At 47.6% G+C, this 19,417-nt stretch overlaps 1 protein-coding gene across 1 annotated transcript in view; it reads right to left on the bottom strand.

The window, feature by feature from the left end:
• Window positions 1-1,807: 1,807 nt before the first annotated feature.
• Window positions 1,808-19,417, bottom strand: part of TUB (TUB bipartite transcription factor) — a 28,086-nt gene continuing 10,476 nt past the window's right edge. Inside the window, exons 3-10 of the mRNA XM_040328675.1 lie at window positions 18,108-18,272; window positions 14,368-14,489; window positions 12,383-12,574; window positions 10,007-10,119; window positions 8,767-8,881; window positions 4,953-5,051; window positions 3,682-3,853; window positions 1,808-2,729 (exon numbers count right to left, since the gene is read on the bottom strand). Of these exons, the coding sequence (XP_040184609.1) occupies window positions 2,596-2,729; window positions 3,682-3,853; window positions 4,953-5,051; window positions 8,767-8,881; window positions 10,007-10,119; window positions 12,383-12,574; window positions 14,368-14,489; window positions 18,108-18,272 (1,112 nt within the window). The 3' untranslated portion in view covers window positions 1,808-2,595. The remainder of the gene's footprint in view (window positions 2,730-3,681; window positions 3,854-4,952; window positions 5,052-8,766; window positions 8,882-10,006; window positions 10,120-12,382; window positions 12,575-14,367; window positions 14,490-18,107; window positions 18,273-19,417) is intronic.

Below are 19,417 nucleotides of genomic sequence, written 5' to 3' on the forward strand. Positions count from 1 at the left end.
CAAATTCTTACCACAAGGTTGGAAGAGCCCAATTGTCTACAACATGGGTGCTCAACCTGTGGCCCTCCAGTCCCATCATGCCTCTGCCTTTGGGAGTCATGCTTGTGCCTGTAAGCCTTGCAATCCTCATGGGACTTGTAGTTCTGCAACCGCTAGGGGGAGCGGGGCACAGGTTGGGCATCCAATGTCTTTGTATGATGAGTGATAGCAGCACCCTTCAATGGAGACATCTGAACTCCATTATTGGGAGGGTGGCCACATACTATTGGTCATATAGTAGCAGTGGTGGTCAGGTGCCCATAAACTTGGTTACAAAGTACAGCTGAACCTCGGATTATGAGTATAATCCATTCCAGGAGAACGCTTGTAATCCAAAGCACTCGCATATCAAAGCGAGTTTCCCCATAGAAGTCAATGGAAACAAAAATAATTTGTTCCGCATTGACTTCAATGGCATGCAATACTGCATGCGGTCAGAGGTGGGGGGGTGGCGCTGGAGAGCCTCAGATACGGACACGTTGGCTGAACTCGGCAAACATCGGAAAGGCTCGGAAACAGAGTATTTCCATGTCTTTCCGAGCACTGTCGATCGTCGCTGTTCGGCACTGCTCGGCTCCGGCGCCCCCGCACCTCAGGCCAAATGCGGTACTGCAGGCCCTATTAGGTTGAATTCTGCTCGTCTTGCGAGGCAACACTTGCAAACCGAGTCGGAATTTTTATTTTTATTTTTATTTTTTTTCTCGCAAATCCAAAACGCTTGTTAACCGCGTTACTCTTAAACCGAGATTCCACTGTATAAGAATAAATGTTTTATGGACACACAGAGCAACCCAAAGGACAAGACATCCACCCTTCTCCTCCAATGTGCCGCCAAAAACATTAGAACAATTTGCACGTCTTTCAGGGTCACGGCTCAGATAGAAGGTTCAGAAACGGTGATAAACGGTGAGCACTATTTCTCCAGAAAATACTTCCCAGCATCTAAAGTAACAAGAATGTTTAGGGGGGCGACAGAGCTGTGGGGTAAAAGTGTCCAGTGTTTAAACTAACATTCAACACAAAGTGCCCAATAAATTTCCCAGCCGGAGATCCGCCCTCCAGAGATCCCCCCCTCCAGAGATCCGGCCCTCCAGAGATCCCCCCCTCCAGAGATCCGCCCCTCCAGAGACTTGCCCTCCAGAGACATGCCCTCCAGTGACTTGCCCTCCAGAGATCCGCCCCTCCAGAGACTTGCCCTCCAGAGATCCGCCCCTCCAGAGACTTGCCCTCCAGAGACTTGCCCTCCAGAGATCGCCCCCGCCAGAGATCCGCCCCTCCAGAGATCTGTCCCCTCCAGAGACTTGCCCTCCAGAGATCCGCCCCTCCAGAGACTTGCCCTCCAGAGACCCGTCCTCCAAAGATCTGCCCCTCCAGAGACTTGCCCTCCAGAGACTTGCCCCCCAGAGATCGTCCCCTCCAGAGATCGTCCCCTCCAGAGATCCGCCCCCTCCAGAGACTTGCCCTCCAGAGATCCGCCCCTCCAGAGACTTGCCTTCCAGAGATCTGCCCCTCCAGAGACTTGCCCTCCAGAGATCCGCCCCTCCAGAGACTTGCCCTCCAGAGACTTGCCCTCCAGAGATCGCCCCCTCCAGAGATCGCCCCCTCCAGAGATCCGCCCCTCCAGAGACTTGCCCTCCAGAGATCCGCCCTCCAGAGATTTGCCCCCCAGAGATCGCCCCCTCCAGAAATCCGCCCCTCCAGAGATCCGCCCTCCAGAGATCGCCACCTCCAGAGATCCGCCCCCTCAAGAGACTTGCCCTCCAGAGATCCGCCCCTCCAGAGATCCGCCCTCCAGAGATCTGCCCCTCCAGAGATTGGCCTCCAGAGACTTGCCCTCCAGAGATCGCCCCCTCCGGAGATCCAGCCCTCAATAGAACCGCCACCTCCAGAGATCCGCCCCCTCCAGAGATCCGCCCCCTCCAGAGACCCGTCCTCCGATCAGTGTCCAGGGGCGGGAGAGTTTTCCTGGCCATCCGCAGCAGAATAAAAAATGTATCATTTTCTATATAAAATTTATCGTTATCAGGAGTTCTTTCTCACGGGGAATTTTTTACCGGTCTTGTTATAAAGCAAAAGAACATATAAAGGAGCCGTCCAGTTGCTGAGCCTTGTAGTTCCTCAGCGGCTGGAGGGCTGACGGTTCTCCTCGCCTTACCAAACAGATCAGAGAGGGGGAGGGGTCAGCTGCTTAGCTAGTCGGGGGGGGGGGGCAATGCATGCCCTGGGCTGTGGGTTCCCCCCCTCCACCAAACCCACCAACCTCCCCCAACCAAAAAACAAAATACAAAAATATGACGGCCGTTTCCCCGGCGGGTCACCAGCTTGACGTTCCCCAATGAGGCGCCTACAAGACGCTCGGCGAGCCGCCGGACCCCTATTTACAAAAAAAGACTTCCTGGAAATAGAAATGTAGCCGAGTGTAAACACGAAAATTCTCCTCGTCACCGATGGCAACAGAACGAAATACACGGTGTGCGCGAAGTCCCGGGGCCCGTAGAACAGGGAGAGTAAGACACAAGTAGGCGGCCGTGTTTCTTTTTTTTCTTCTTCTCCTGGTTACTCGCAGGCCAGTTTGCTGTCAAAGCTGGAGAGGGCTATGGCAAACGCCTGCAGGGCGCACATCGGGTAGTTGTAGTCCATTGTAAACACGTCCTCCGCTACGCGACCAAACTGCATGACAATGTAGTCCGCTGAAAGAGAAAAGAGATACCATTAGAGGTCAACAATGTTACTTTGTATCTCTTTATCTCCTGTCTGATCAATGTTTATAAACAATGTTACTTTGTATCTCTCTATCTCCCGTCTGATCAATGTTTATAAACAATGTTACTTTGTATCTCTATCTCCCGTCTGATCAATGTGCAGAAACAATGTTTTTTGATCAGACGGGAGATAGAGAGATACAAAGTAACATTGTTTATAAACATTGATCAGACGGGAGATAGAGAGATACAAAGTAACATTGTTTATAAACATTGATCAGATGGGAGATAGAGAGATACAAAGTAACATTGTTTATAAACATTGATCAGACGGGAGATAGAGATACAAAGTAACATTGTTTATAAACATTGATCGGACCTGGCTCACTCACCTCCCCCCGTTCTTCAGCTCCTGTGACCGGTTGCGGGACACCGGCGTTGATCGGGTCCCACGATCGGTCACGGAGCTTCGGACCGGGTCGCGAGCGCGACCCCATGACTGGGCTTAAAGAGACACGTAGAGGTACGTGATTGTGCCCAGCTGTACTAATCTGCCGACGTATATCGGCGTGACGGGGTCCTTGAGTGGTTAAGACGAGATGTGTGCTTTATTAGCACAAGCAGAAATGGCGGTGTGCTCTGCATACAATCTTTCTGGCCACCACAGATGGCGAGCCAGGTCCGATCAATGTTTATAAACAATGTTACTTTGTATCTCTTGTCTGAACTAATATTTAATCACAAAAAGCAGAGAACGACTTCTCTATTCTTAGACAATGAACAGAAGTAAGAGACATTTGGGGAATATTGCCGTCCACAAGGAACAAGAAATTCCTGGATACTAAGCATGCCGGACATATTCTGAAAAACTAGAAAACCTAAGAATAGAAGAGATGTCATAAACCCTGGTGGTGAGATTTGGTTGGCTGTGGAGACTTACGATCGTTGTCGTGTATGATCTGAAAATTCTTCACAGAAGCCTGCGTGACGCGGCCATGGAAATTCAGGACGTAGGACTGGGTGTCATCGTTCCAGACGGGCGTTTTGTTATGCAGTTCGATGACGCTCTCCGTGCTCTTGTTCTGCCATCGGGAGAGAAGTGTCTCATGTTCCTGCAAAAAGAACCACAATGAATGGGAGAGACAAAGAACCAGGTCCAGAACCCTTCATAATGGGCACAGACCAGGGAACTTAGCACAGGGATAATGGGAACCCCTCATAATGGGGCACAGCGGGTGTACAGACCCGGGAACTCAGCACAGGGATGGTGGGAACCCCTCATAATGGGCACAGCGGGTGTACAGACCCGGGAACTCAGCACAGGGATGGTGGGAACCCCTCATAATGGGCACAGCGGGTGTACAGACCCGGGAACTCAGCACAGGGATGGTGGGAACCCCTCATAATGGGCACAGCGGGTGTACAGACCCGGGAACTCAGCACAGGGATGGTGGGAACCCCTCATAATGGGCACAGCGGGTGTACAGACCCAGGAACTCAGCACATGGATGGTGGGAACCCCTCATAATGGGCACAGCGGGTGTACAGACCCGGGAACTCAGCACAGGGATGGTGGGAACCCCTCATAATGGGCACAGCGGGTGTACAGACCCGGGAACTCAGCACAGGGATGGTGGGAACCCCTCATAATGGGCACAGCGGGTGTACAGACCCGGGAACTCAGCACAGGGATGGTGGGAACCCCTCATAATGGGCACAGCGGGTTTACAGACCCGGGAACTCAGCACAGGGATGGTGGGAACCCCTCATAATGGGGCACAGCAGGTGTACAGACCCGGGAACTCAGCACAGGGATGGTGGGAACCCCTCATAATGGGGCACAGCGGGTGTACAGACCCGGGAACTCAGCACAGGGATGGTGGGAACCCCTCATAATGGGGCACAGTGGGTGTACAGACCCGGGAACTCAGCACAGGGATGGTGGGAACCCCTCATAATGGGCACAGCGGGTGTACAGACCCAGGAACTCAGCACAGGGATGGTGGGAACCCCTCATAATGGGCACAGCGGGTGTACAGACCCAGGAACTCAGCACAGGGATGGTGGGAACTCCTCATAATGGGCACAGCGGGTGTACAGACCCGGGAACTCAGCACAGGGATGGTGGGAACTCCTCATAATGGGCACAGTGGGTGTACAGACCCGGGAAATATTGTAGAAAGAAATTGCAGGACGGAGGGAAGGACTCACATTTCTTGGTCTTATAGAAACTCTTTCGTGGTCCATGTTCATCCCGGGGATAATCACACTCATTTTTCGAGGTCCCTTAAAGCCTAAAACATTTGTTTCCTGGAGCAACAAAGACAAAATATTTACATCAGATGAATGAATGTGGGCGACTCTTCAGGGAACGATGACGTTTTGGGCTATAAAATGTTATAAATGGAAATGCTGCTCTGCAAAGTGAATTTTGAGGCAATGTTTACACTTTGAAGGGGCAGTAAAAACACACAGTTGAGGCACATTTTTAAATCCCCAACTGCCCCTCCTAGGGTAGCAGCAGCAAATAAACTCCTCCCCCCCCCCCCCCCCCCCCTGCATTCAGAGGGCAGAAACGCCGGATTTTTAAATTACAATGTGACTTGTGCAATCAATTCGTTTCATTCCGAATTAGTTTTTTAACAAATTTAGACAAATTTATTAATTCGGAAATATCCGAATTAACGAAAAACCCGTTTAACAAATTGTTTCAATTATTTGTCAATTCTAAAAATTCAAAAATTCGAAAAGTCCTAAAACCCGAAAATATAAAATAATAGCTAATAATAACTTTAACTATTACTAATTATGCAATTTATAGGTATTGGAATTTCATTTTTAAATTTGGCTGTTAGTGAAACGTAACGAATACGAATTTATCCAAAGTTACGAATTATCCGAAATAACAGATGCCGCATCTAAAGAAATGGAACTTAACAAATTAATAATAATCAATAACAATAATAATAATAATAATAATATTTTATTATTTATTATACATTTTTACTGTTCCATTTGTTTAGATGCGGCATTCTTTTTTTTGGATATTTTGTTACGTTCACTAACAGCCAAATTTGTAAAGGAAATTTAAATACCTAGGCCCGGATTCAGATACATTTGCGTATCTTTCGGCGGGCGTAGCGTATCTCAGATACACTACGCCGCCGTAACTTACAGCGGCAGGTCCCGTATTCAGAAAGAACTTGCGCTGTAAGTTACGGCGGCGTAGTGTAACTGGGCCGGCGTAAGCCCGCCTAATTCAAATGTGGAGGAGGTGGGCGTGTTTTATGTTAATTACTCGTGACCCCACGTAAATGACGCTTTTTACGAACGGCGCATGCATGTATGCCAGTGCGCATGCTCCAAATTAGCCTCATTGGTTTTGACGTGAACGTAACTAACGCAAAGCCCTATTCGCGAACGACTTATGCAAACAACGTAATCAACGGAAAAATTGACGCTGGCCCGACATCCATACTTAACATTGGCTACGCCTCATACAGCAGGGGTAACTTTAGGCCGGAAAAAGCCTAACGTAAACAACATAAAAAAAATGCGCCGGGCGGACGTATGTTTCTGAATCGGCGTATCTACCTAATTTGCATATTCGACGCGGAAGTCTTGGGAAGCGCCCCTAGCGGTCAACGTAAATATTGCACCCTAAGATACGACGGCGTAGGAGACTTACGCCGCTCGTATCTAGGCAGCTGTGAGGCGTATCTGATTCTATGAATCAGGCGCCGAGTTGCGACGGCCCGCACTCAGAGTTACGACGGCGTATCTTACGCCAATGTAACTCCTTTCTGAATCCGGGCCATATAATTTAATAGTTAGTTGATATGAGTTAGTTAGTTATTTCAGATTTTCGATTTTTTGGATTTTTACCCTAATTTCGAATTTTTGGATTTTCGTTCTTTTTGGATTCTTGAATTTTCCAATTTTTGAAATTCAGAACTTTCCGATTTTCAAAATTCTGAATTTTTTAATTAGTTATTCTTTCTTATTTTCGGATTTTATTTCTTAAGCCTTGTGCACACGACCGAATATCTGATGGTATCTAATCCGATGGATTTTTTCGTTGGATATCCGATGAAGCTGACTTTCATTGGTCTTGCCTACACACCATCAGTCAAAAATCCGACCGTGCCAAAACGCGGTGACGTACAACACTACGACGTGCTGAGAAAAATTAAGTTCAATGCTTCCGGGCATGCGTCGACTTGATTCTGAGCAGGCGTGGATTTTTGACTGATGGACTTACACACAGAGGATCGTTTTTTTTCTATCGTTTTTTTTTTATCCATAGTAAAAATTTAGAACATGTTCTATTTTTTTTTCACCTATGGAAAACAAACTGATATGGCCCACACACTCAATGAAAACGGTCCATCGGTCCGTTTTCATCGGACAAACCGATCGTGAGTACAGGGCTTTATTCTCTGATTTTCTAATTTTCTAATTTACGAATTGCGATCATAACAAATGACCCTGGAAAAAAAAACAACGAATGAAAACAAACACATTTTTCGGCAGTGCACATGTCTGTTGTATACTGGATTTATTATTTATTTATGCTTTTATTTTACCATTTTCCATCCTAAAAAATGCATCAAATGCAGGAAAACAACACCTGTCCAAATGAAGGCTCAGGCCCTCTCCTTTGCCACCCAGAGCCCAGTCGACGAGTCTATATCTAGAGGATTGTGATATTCTGCTGTTTAGTGTTTGTATATTCCTATTTTCTTGGGAAATAAATGAAAGATATTGTTTTACTAGCAGCAGTGTGATTACTTTCATAGATAAACTTATATCATTGTGCTTATCAGAGTCTTAACCACTTGGTATCCAGCCTACTGTGAAAAGATGGCCACAAGGTGGCTCTCAATTGCCGGGAGGACATCTATAGACGTCCTCGGTGCCTCCGGCCACTGGGGGGGCGCGCGAGCGCCAGCCGGCCGTGCGCCCGCCGCATCACTGAGATGCCAATGCGCGTGCCTTGCTGCCACAATGTCCGCCAGGCACCCGCGATCGGCGGTTACACAGACAAGGATATGGATCTGTGTGTGTAAACACAGAGATCCACGTCCTGTCAGGGAGAGAGGAGACTGATGCTGTGTCCCTTGACACAGATCGGTCACCTCCCCCAGTCAGTCACCTCCCCCCCCACAGTTAGAAACACTATGCAGGGTACACATTTAACCCCTTCCTCGCCCCCTAGTGTTAACCCCTTCCCTGCCAGTCACATTTATACAGTAATTCGTGCATTTTTATAGCACTGATCGCTGTATAAATGTGAATGGTCCCAAAAATGTGGCAAAAGTGTCCGATGTGTCCGCCATAATGTCGCAGTTCCAATAAAAATCGCAGATCACCGCCATTACTAGTAAAAAAAAATAATAATTCTGTCCCCTATTTTGTAGGCGCTATAACTTTTGCGTTTTTTTTTTTTTAATACAAATATGTAGAAGAATACATATTGGCCTAATCTGAGGAAAAAAATAGCTTTTTAAAAAAAATAATTGGGATATTTATTATAGAAAAAAGTAAAAAAAAAATATATATATTTTTTTCAAAATTGTCGCTCTTTTTTGGTTTATAGCGCGAAAAATAAAAACCGCAGAGGTGATCAAATACCAACCAAAAGAAAGCTTTATTTCTGGGATAAAAAAAGAACGTCAATTTTGTTTGGTAGCCACGTCGCACGACCGCGCAATTGTCAGTTAAAGCGACGCAGTGCCGGAAGCTGAAATTTCGCCTAGGCAGGAAGGGGGTATATGTGCCCAGTAAGCAAGTGGTTAATAGACTAGCTAATAGGCTTAGACATGTTAATACATTTATGCAATAGATGGAGGGAATCCGTAAACACCTTTCGGAAGAATAGATTGTATATTATTATTGCATATTTACGTCAAGTATGAAGGCAGATAAACACCAATTTCTGTAGTACAGAAGAATACAATGTAACCACGAGACAACTATGATGAACTTGGAATCTTGTGACGCAGACGCTTCACCGCGCACTTACATAGCAGATGGCTGCCAGCTCCTGCCGTAGATTGCTGGCCTCCAGGCTGGAGGGCGTCTTCACCGGGTTCACCCCGTTGTCATAGACGGTGAACTTCGTACCCATTAGATTTGATCTGAGCCGGGAAATAAATATAAGGAAAGAATTAGTGTCATGTATTCTGAATATTTCCACTTCTTTGCCAAAACAACATCCTTCTCCTGCCACAAACCTCCCCGCAAATAACAAAATAAACACCGATCTAAAGCCGAAACTTTGTTTCTTGTTTGGTTTTGGATACACTGAGGAATAGATTCTTCCCCTCTCACATTTCTTTATTATATGAGTCCCATTGGGGGGGGGGGGGGGTAGAAATCCTATTTAACACAGTTTTCACCAGAAAAAGTGTCCTTATTGGTCACTTGCAGTGGCGCTGCGTCCATAAAGGGCGCCGCCCCCCCTCTCCTGCACCGCTCTACCAACATAGATAGATTCTTGCATTCCCCGACTTAGTTGGGGTAGGCGGTACACTTTGGTGGGGGTGGGTCAGCCACGACCTGTGACCTTTGACCTCGGGGAACCCGCCTTTTGACCTTTGGGGGAGGTCCCTGTTCCAATTCCTGAGTCCTAGCCATATTCTTCAATGGGAAACCCTAACCCTCTAACCCCCTAACCCCTAACCCTAACCCCAACCCCTAACCCTAAGCCGAACCCTAACCTTTGGCCGCTAACACCCCCTATTCAGGTGTCCGGCCCCTTTTCGGGCGCCGGGCACCTGAATTACACCGGCGTTTTTAGAGCCATGGGCTCTAATAGGCGCCCAAAAATTTGAACAGCGGGCGACATGCTGGGCGCTCGCTGTTCATTCAGCAGTGTGTTAGCAAAGCGAAAGGATTCGGTTTGCTAACACTGAATCTGCCTCTCAGCCAATCAGGTTGCCGGGTCTGTTACCGGTCACCTGATTGGCAGAAACGTCAGGCACTGTGATTGGACGCCTGAGAGAGGACGGAAAAAGACATGGAGGACGTGCAGGAGACCGCCACTGACTGACCCGCTGCAAGACAGGTGAGTGCCGGGCAGCATCTGATGCGGCACAGTAGTGGAAATTGATGGGCACACTGGCAGCATTTGATGGGGCACAATGGAGGCAACTGATGGGCACAGTGTCAGCAATTGATGGGCACAGTGGCTGCGTTTGATGGCATAGTGGCGGGTGGAGTGGCGGGTGGCGGGTGGAGATGTATCCCTCTTGTATTATTACCGCAGTTTGCCGATGAAGCTCTCTCCTCCCCGGGAGAGATCGGTCGGATCGATGGAGATGAGGTAATTGGAGGTTTTGCTCTTCTTCCTTTTCCTCCCAGCCAATAGAAATACCTAAAAAAATAAAAATATTTTTGTGACACTAGCACCCCCTTCTGGACCCTCAGAAAGCAGAATGGAGAGACAAAAAAAAAATCAGAATCATTTTTGTCCTAAACTGGAACACGGACCCTCCTCTGGAATATTCCACATAACACCCGGAGTCACCAACCCCCAATGACCGAGCCCTGCGGATGGGGTGAAACGCGTCGGTCGTTGGGCCTGGAGGGCGCTTCAACCTGGGGTGTTCCTTCTTCATATTGCACATTATTACACGGCATAACACAAATATAGATGGTCCATCAGCGTCCTTCCTCCGTATTTGTATTTTTCCTTTATGTGTATTTAATGATTGTTTGCGCTTTTTAGTTGACACAAAGTGGATTCCAATTCTTTTTAGCTTTGGAATATATTTATATGAACGTTTTTGTGCCTAAGGGTTCAACTTGACCATTGATTTTTCCCATTGACTCCATTTTCTCATTAACATTTCCCATTGGCTTTTCCCGATGATTTAATTTCCCATTGACTTTTTTTTACTTTTCTTCTTGACTTTTCCCATTGGCTTTTTGCCATTGACGTCTCCCAAAGACTCAATTTTCCCATTGGCTTCTCCCATTGACTTTTCCAATTGGCTTTTCCAATTGATTCCATTTTCCCATTGGCTTCTCCCATTGGCTTTTCCCAATGATTGCTTTTCCTATTGACTTTTTTATTGACTTTCCCAATGACTTTTCCCAATGACTCCATTTTCCCATTGACTTTTATATCGGTTTTTCCCATTGACTTCTCCCAATGACTCAATTTTCCATTAACATTTCCCTTTGACTCCATTTTCCCATCGACTTTTCCAATTGGCTTTTCATATTGATTCAATTTTCCCATTAGCTTTTCCCCATGACTTTTCCCAATGATTGCATTTCCAATTTACTTTTTTATTGACTTTTTCATTGACTAAATTTTACCATTGGCTTTTCCCATTGACTCCAATTCCCATTGACTTTATATTGGCTTTTCCCATTGACTCCATTTGCCCATTGACTCCATTTTCCTATTGACTTTTCTTATTGACATGTCCCATGGTTTTTCCCATTGACTCAATTTTCCCATTTACCTTTCCTATTAGCTATTCCAATTGATTCCATGTTCCCATTGGCTTTCTCATTGAATCCATTTTTCCATTGACTCAATTTTCCTATTGACTTTTCCAATTGGCTTTTCCCATTGATTCAATTTTCTCATTAGCTTTTCCCCATTACTTTTCCCATGGATTCTATTTTCCATTTGGCTTTTCCCAATGATTGCATTTCCCATTGACCTTATTATTGACTTTTCCCATTGGCATTTCCCAATGATTGCATTTCCCATTGACCTTTTTATTGACTTTTCCCATTGGCTTTTCCCAATGACTGCTTTTCCCATTGACCTTTTTATTGACTTTTCCCATTGGCTTTTCCCAATGATTGCATTTCCCATTGACCTTATTATTGACTTTTCCCATTGGCTTTTCCATTGACTCCATTTTCCCATTGACTAGATTTTCCTATTGACTTTTCTTATTGACATTTTCCATGGTTTTTCCCATTAACTAAATTTTTCCCATTGACTTTTCCTATTGGCTCTATTTCACCTAATGGCAGGGCTGGACTGGGACAAAAATGTGGCCCTGGACTTCACTCAGACTGGCCCACTTTGATAGGTCTCTCCAATGGCGGCCGGACAACTCCCCCACCAGTCACCCAAGCCCCCTTCTCCCCCTTCACTGGCCACTAGCTGTTCTACTTTATTAGACGGCTGGTACTGGTACTCTTATAGGCAGTACCAGTGGGGAAGCTAGACATTATTTCACCCGGGGCAAAGAATCAGTTCAGTGCCCCCCCCCCCCCCTTATGGGACAAGATTAGGCAAAAGTGAGAAACTCCCAGGCCATAGCTGTCAAGTCAGCTGTCTGTCCCCTCCCCCGTGCTCCTTCTGCTCCCCCCCATGCTCCTCTGTCGTCCCCCCTGCTCCTCTGGTCCCCCCCCTGATTCTCTGTCCCCCCCCAAGTGAGCACTGCGGGGAGGGAGAGAAGGTGAGTGCTGCGGGGAGAGAAAGACAGAGGAGCGGAGGAGGGCGGCGGTCCGCTGTCACTGAAGCCGGCCCACTGTGCCATCGGCCCACCGGGAAACTCCCTGTAGTCCCAATGGCCAGTCCATCCCTGCCTAATGGTGAAAGAGTTCCATTTTTTTTACCCAAAAAGCAGTTCCTCCCCCTCCCCCAGCCTTTCGATGCCACAGACCTTTTTGCCGTCTTCCCTCTCCAGATGGAGGTAATAGGTGGGGTACATGCCCCGGTCCATGCCCTTCTTATCCCGGGTGATCCTGCACTTAATGGTGACTCCCTGAGGGGCCGGCCTCATCGAGAACTCCTCCAGGTCCTCCACATCGATGGACGGTTCGTTGGTCTGTGGGCTCGGCGCTGCGGCACTCTCCTGAGGGGAACAAAAATGTCACTAGCCAACCAGAGTCATTTCTTACAGAAACCCAGAGAGAGAGAGAGAGAAATGCATGATGTGCCATTGCTGACCTCCCAATGAAAAATGTGTCATGGTTATCCTCTGGCATCGCCAAATAAGTATCTCTGCCGCAATGTCAAAGTGAAGTCAGAACTCCTGCATCAGTTTTGGGTGGATTTCGTTATAATTAAGCTATTTAAAATGTTCCTAAAACTAAAACATTTTTTTATGTTCTGGATAGAGTGACGAAAGGTTAGAATGTCATTGGTTGTCGTGGTGACCACTGTCTCCAGAATGAGAAATACAAAGATGATCTGACTTGCGGTGCGACTTGTGTGCTGAGAATCTTGAAGGGGGAACCCTTCGGTCTGGTATGGATCTTAAGGGGAACCCACACCAAAAAAAGATGGCGTGGGGTTCCCCCAAGATCCATACCAGACCCTTATTCAAGCATGTGACAGGTCAGAAAAAAGGGGGGCGAGCAAGCGCGCCCCTCCTCCTGGACCATACCAAGCCACATGCCCTCAACATGGTGGGGTTGGTGCTTTGGGGCACGGAGGGGCAAGGGGGGCCCTGCGACCCCCACCCCAAAGCACCTTGCCCCCATGTTGATGAGGACAAGGGCCTCTTCCCGACAACCCTTGCCCGATGGTTGTCGGGGTCTGCAGGTGGGGGGCTTATCGGAATCTGGCAGCCCCCTTTAATAAGGGGGCCCCCAGATCCCAGCCCCCCACCCTATGTTAATGAGTATGGGGTACACCATACCCCTACCCATTCACCTTGGGTGAAAAAAGTGTCAATAAAAAAAAGACACTACAAAGGTTTTTAAAGTAATTTGTTAGGCAGCTCCGGGGGTCTCTTCCGACTTCTCCACTCTCTCCGCCATCTTCTCCCACTCTCTGATTCTTCTCCTACTGTCTTCTGTCAGGCTCCTCCGCTATCTTCTGCTCTTTTGCTAGCGGTTGCCCGGTCTTCTCCATCGTCTTCTTCCGATGTTGACTCAACGCTCTCTCCCACTGTAATGCCGTGTGCGCGGTGCACAACGACTTATATAGGCATGGGGCGGGGTCACCGGGGGATGTTATCCGGTGGCCCCGCCCCTTATGACATCATTGTTTCATCATGCCCCGGACAGTGGGAGAAGAGGCCTGAGAGCGCAGAGAAGTTGGAAGAGACCCCCGAAGTCAGAAGACAACCACCGGGCAAGGGTTGTTGGGAAGAGGCCCTTGTCCTCATCAACATGGGGGCAAGGTGCTTTGGGGGGGGCGCAGGGCGCTCTCGCTCGCCCCCCTTTTCTGACCTGCCGGGCTGGGTGCTCAGATAAGGGTCTGGTATGGATCTTGGGGGAACCCCACACCATTTTTTTTTGGTGTGGGTTCCCCTTAAGATCCATACCAGACCGAAGGGTCTGTAATCGTCTTGGGGGTGAGGAACCTCAATGCAAAACGTGGGAAAAAATGCGTTTTTAACACCGCTTTTTTCCTGGCGTCTGTACTAGCTTTACACCCCGTTTTTTAAATGTCTGTGGGCGTGAGGCCTTAGAGTTGTCACCAGAACAGGAAGGGATTTCCTCACTTCCTGTTTTTTTATTTGATATTTTTAGTGAAGGGAAATCTCCCCAATTAAGCGCAGATGACTCTTCTACTCCCTACTCCATCCGAAATTAAGAAAGTTTTGGCCTTAGAAGCACTTTTACACCGGAGTCATTCTCGGTTTGCCCACAATGCTCCTTGGTACCAGTCCCGAAGCCAATCAGATTGAAGCCTCACCTTGTTGGACTTTTTGCTGGTGGCGGAGCCGGGCCGGGTGTTGCTGTTCAGTTGGGAGGAACTTGAGCTGTCTTCATCTTCCTCGTCTCCTTCTTCATCAAAGTTCATGCTGCTCGATATACCTGGGGGGGGGGGGGGACACCAGACAGTAATTGGGGGGGACACCAGACAGTAAATGGGGGGGTGGGGGGCTCAAACACGTGCCATTTACAAGCAAATTCGGTTTTACTGTATATAGTGCATGTGCCATTTTTGCTTTGTTTTGGTATGTTGGCATTCACATACATTTCGATTGGATAACGCACGTCCACGCACTTGTGCATTATTGCAGTATCTAAATGGGCCCTTAACCTGCTGCAAAGTCGCAGGCTTTAATGCCCACACGCCGCACAAATGCGCCACCGATACTTCTGCGCTAAAAGTGTGCTCACTGTGCGCTCCCAGCACCGAGACCGAGCTGTTAGACAGATCCTTATCCTCGCTAACGATTGATACCACTGGCTTCTGATCATGTGACCACTGTGACCGCCAATCACAATGGGTGACATAATTAGCGATAGACATGTGCACTGCCGAAAAAAATTTGTTCGTTTTTGATTAATTCGTTTTGTTTTTCGGGTCATATGTTATAATTGCAATTCTAAAATTCAAAAATTCGTAATTTCGAAAATTTGAAAATTCATAAATTCGAATAGCTAGATTCAGGTAGGGGCGCGCAACTTTAAGGCGGAGTAGCGTATCGTATTTACGCTACGCTGTCTTAAGTCAGAGAGGCAAGTACTGTATTCACAAAGTACTTGCCTCCTAACTTACGGCGGCATAGCGTAAATGCGGCGGGCGCAAGCGCGCCTAATTCAAAATAGGCTGAGGGGGCGTGTTTTATGATAATTTAGTTTGACCTGACGTGATTGACGTTTTTTTTGGAATGGCGCATGCGCCGTCCGCCTACATTTCCCAGTGTGCATTGCGGCTAAGTACGCCGCACGGTCCTATTGATTTCGACGTGGACGTAAATTACGTAAATCCCTATTAATGGACAACTTACGCAAACAACATAACATTTTCGAATTTCGACGCGGGAACGGCGGCCATACTTTAACATTACTATTCCAGCTATTTGATGGAATAACTTTAGGCCTGATAATGCGTTATCTGTACTGCGTCGGCCAGGCGTACGTTCGTGAATAGGCGTATCTAGTGATGTACATATTCTACGCCGACCGCAATGGAAGCACCACCTAGCGGCCAGCCTAAATATTGCACCCTAAGATAGGACGGCGCAAGCCGTCGTATCTTAGATAGGTTTAAGTGTATCTCTGTTTGAGAATACACTTAAACTTAGGTCGGCGCAGATTCCGAGTTAGGTCGGCGTATCTACTGATATTTACTGGATCTAGCTATACAATTTTTAATTTTGTAAATTCGTTAATTTGTAAATTTGAAAATTAGAAAATCATAAATATCGAAAATAAGAAAGAAAATTTGAAAGAATGAAATCCAAAAGGTCTAATGCTTTTCCAGTCGGAATAAACTCCGATCGGTTTTTCCGACAGAATTCCGCTGTCTTGCATACACGGACACACCAAATCCCGACCGTCGAAAACGGGGTGACGTACAACACTACGACGAGCCGAGAATAATGAAGTTCAATGCGTGTTGTGTTTTTTCTCCGTCGGAAAAAAAAGAGAACATGTTCTCTAAGTCTGTCGGAATTTGACGGAAAAAGTCCGATGGGGCATACACACGGTTGGAATATCCGATGAAAAAATTCCGTCTGACTTTTTCCATCGGAAATTCCGACCGTGTGTATGCGGCATAAGTGATAACTAACTAATTAACTAATAATAACGAACGGTTAAATGATAGGTATAGGAATTCCTTTCAAATTTGGCTGTTAGTGAACGTAACGAATACGAATTATCCGCAATAATGAATGCCGCATCTAAACGAATGGAATGTAACAAATTAATTACAAATAATAATAATAATAATAAAACGTTTCTATTATTATTGTTATTTATTATTATTAATGCATTACGTTCCATTCATTTAGGCTGCATTCACACCCGAGCGTAGCGTTTTGCTGCGTTTTTTACCGCGATTTGCCGCGACAAAACACAGCGTTTTTTACAACGATTTGCCGCGACAAAACGCTGCGTTTTTTACCGCGATTTTTTACAGGTCTAGGGTCACCAATGTAAAACGCCCAAATTCGAGCGCCAAAAAAAGGGTCCAGAACTTGTTTGGGCTTCAGGCGTTCGGCGTCAGGCGTTTTGTAGTGGAGATGTGAACCATCTCCATAAAGAATAATGTATTTTTCCCCCTCTAGCGTTTTGGGGCGTCACGCTTCAGGCGACAAAACGCTCAGGTGTGAATGCAGCCTAAGATACGGCATTCGTTATTTCAGATAATTTGTATCTTCGGATAAATTTGTATTCGTTACTTTCACTAACAGCCAAATTTGAAAGGAAATTCCAATACCTAGAATTTAACAGTAAATTATTATTAATTAGTAAATTAAATTATTATTTTGAATTTACGAATATTTGGAAAAAAATGTTAAAAGTAATTTAGAACGAAACAAATTGCACATGTCTAATTAGGGATCTTCCCTGCCCCCCAGGTGTACACACCCTATGATAGTGATGACAGGGCTGGACGGATGAATTGTTTGGCCCCAATTCACAGAGAGCAGGGCGCACATTACGCCGCCGTAGAGCACACACCGTACGCCATGCAAACGTAGCGCGGAGAAGCAAGCATTGCATTCAGCAAGCCAGTGCTCCCAACGCTGCGCCAGAGTGGCGTAGGTTTTCGAAGGCGCGCGCCGGCGTAGGTGGAAGTGGGCGTGACCCCATGCAAATGATGGGCCGAGCGCCAGACAGGTACGTATCACGAACTGCGCATGCGCCGTGACCTGGACGCATACACAGCACCCCCCTGCGCCTGCTCACAACCACGCCGGCACAACTGCCTAAGCTACATCGGATCACCGCGTACGCCGTGAACATAACGTACGCCCAGCCAGACACACGTCCAACGCACAATACGCCGGCTTGTGTTCCCTGGTGCAGACCTGAGCATGTCTGTTGCCGGGTTGCACCTCCTTTATGGGGAATAACTTTACGCCGGACGTACAACTTACGCGCATCTCACGTGGCATGCGCCGGGCACACGCACGTTCGTGAATCGGCGTATTTCCCTCATTTGCATGTTTGAATGGCTAATCAATAGGAGCAGCACCATGCGCCCAGCCCATATGTGCGCCCACCCTACGCCGGCGTAAGCAAGATAGGTCGGCGGGGGGTAGCCTGTTTTTAGGCGCATGTTGGTTTGTGGCTCTGCCGCACACATACGCCGGCGCATATTGGCACTTACGTCGTCGTAACGTGTTATACGTCGGCGTAAGTGCTTTGTGATTCTGGGCCTTTGTATCCAGATTGATCACAAATCACTACATTGTATGGCCACCTTCAGGCCCCATTCACATCTTCATACTCCAGGAACGTGTGCAGAAATGCGCATTTCTCTGCGTGCGTTCCCGGAAATGACTTCTTAATGACATTCCAAACTCTACTTGGAAGCACGCGTTTTGTCACGCATAGCAAAAACGCACACGTTTCACTGCTGGGAGCTACTTTCGGCCTACTTGTAGCGCATAGAGCAACTCATTCAAGCGAATAAGCTGCCCTATGCTCTACCACGAAAAATGCGTCATGAAATCAGTTTTATTTGCCCACCTTTCTTTTGCATGGTCGCCCTCAGGTCCTGCTTGCTTTGCGATTGTCCGCCGGTCGCGGTCTCCTTCTCGTCCTCCTCCTGAGGGGACTGTCCCACCGTCAGGATCTGTACATGGCTCCCCGTGTCCTGGGCTTCGTCCTGGAAAGCAGCCGGACCGTCTATTCCTGTAGAGAAGGATGAAAGGTCGGCTCAATGTATTGCCTGTGTTGTGTGTCTGGGAGATCGTTCACCGACCAACCATGAGCTCCACTCACTGGCGGGAACACCACGGAAAGTTCCCGTCCCGCATTTGTCTCCAGTGTGCGGCATCAAAAGATCGGAGACGAGACGCATTGTTAAAAAACTTTGATCCACCTGACGAGTCTGCGGGAAGGAGATACGAAGGAGCAGACTCTTTGTAGATCTCATTGGCCCAGATTCAGTAAGATTTGCGCATAAATTACGGAGGCACAGGGCAACGATTTTTCCCTGCGCCCCCGCAAATTTGCGCCGCTGCCCTCGATTCACGGAGAGTAAATTGCGAGGGCGCGCCGGCAAAATTGCCCGGCGTAAGCGCGCGCAATTTAAAAGATCCCGCAGGGGGCGAGAGAATCATTTAAATTAGGCGCGTTCCCGCGCCGATCGTAAAGCGCATGCGCCGTCGGGAAACTTTCCTGACGTGCATTGCGGCAAATGATGTCGCAAGGACGTCATTTGCTTCAAAGTGAACGTGAATGGCGTCCAGCGCCATTCACAAATCACTTACGCAAACAACGTGAAATTCAAATTTCGCGACGCGGGAACGGCGGGTATACTTTAGCATTGGCTGCCCTACTATTAGAAGGGGCAGCCTTACGCTAAACACGCTGTACGGAAACGACGTAACTTGCGTACGCAGAGCTCGCGCAACATTGTGAATCGGTGTTAGTATGCAATTTGCAATTTGCATACTATACACTGAGCACAATGGGAGCGCCCCCTAGCGGTCATCGCAAGAATGCAGCCTAAAATCTGCGTGGCATAAAAGCCCTATGCCACGCAGATTTTAGGCTGCAGTCGGCGTTACGATGTTCCTGAATCAGGAGCATTCGTAACGCCGGCGCAAGCAAGCAATTGCGCTGCGTAACTATGGTTACGCAGGTGCAATTGCTCTCTGAATCCGGGCCATTGTACACTTCTGCTGGGGGGAGGGGGGAGGCTGACACTGCGGCTCCTTCTCAAAATACTATTTGCCTGGCTGTCTCTGGGTTCATTACTCCCTCGGTCACTGACCCGGAACAAGCATACAGAGGGTGTCAGGACTTTTAAGGATACTAAGAATTTGGGTTCT

Source organism: Rana temporaria, chromosome 11 (genome assembly GCF_905171775.1).
Source record: "Rana temporaria chromosome 11, aRanTem1.1, whole genome shotgun sequence".
In the NCBI taxonomy this organism is placed as follows: Eukaryota; Metazoa; Chordata; class Amphibia; order Anura; family Ranidae; genus Rana; species Rana temporaria.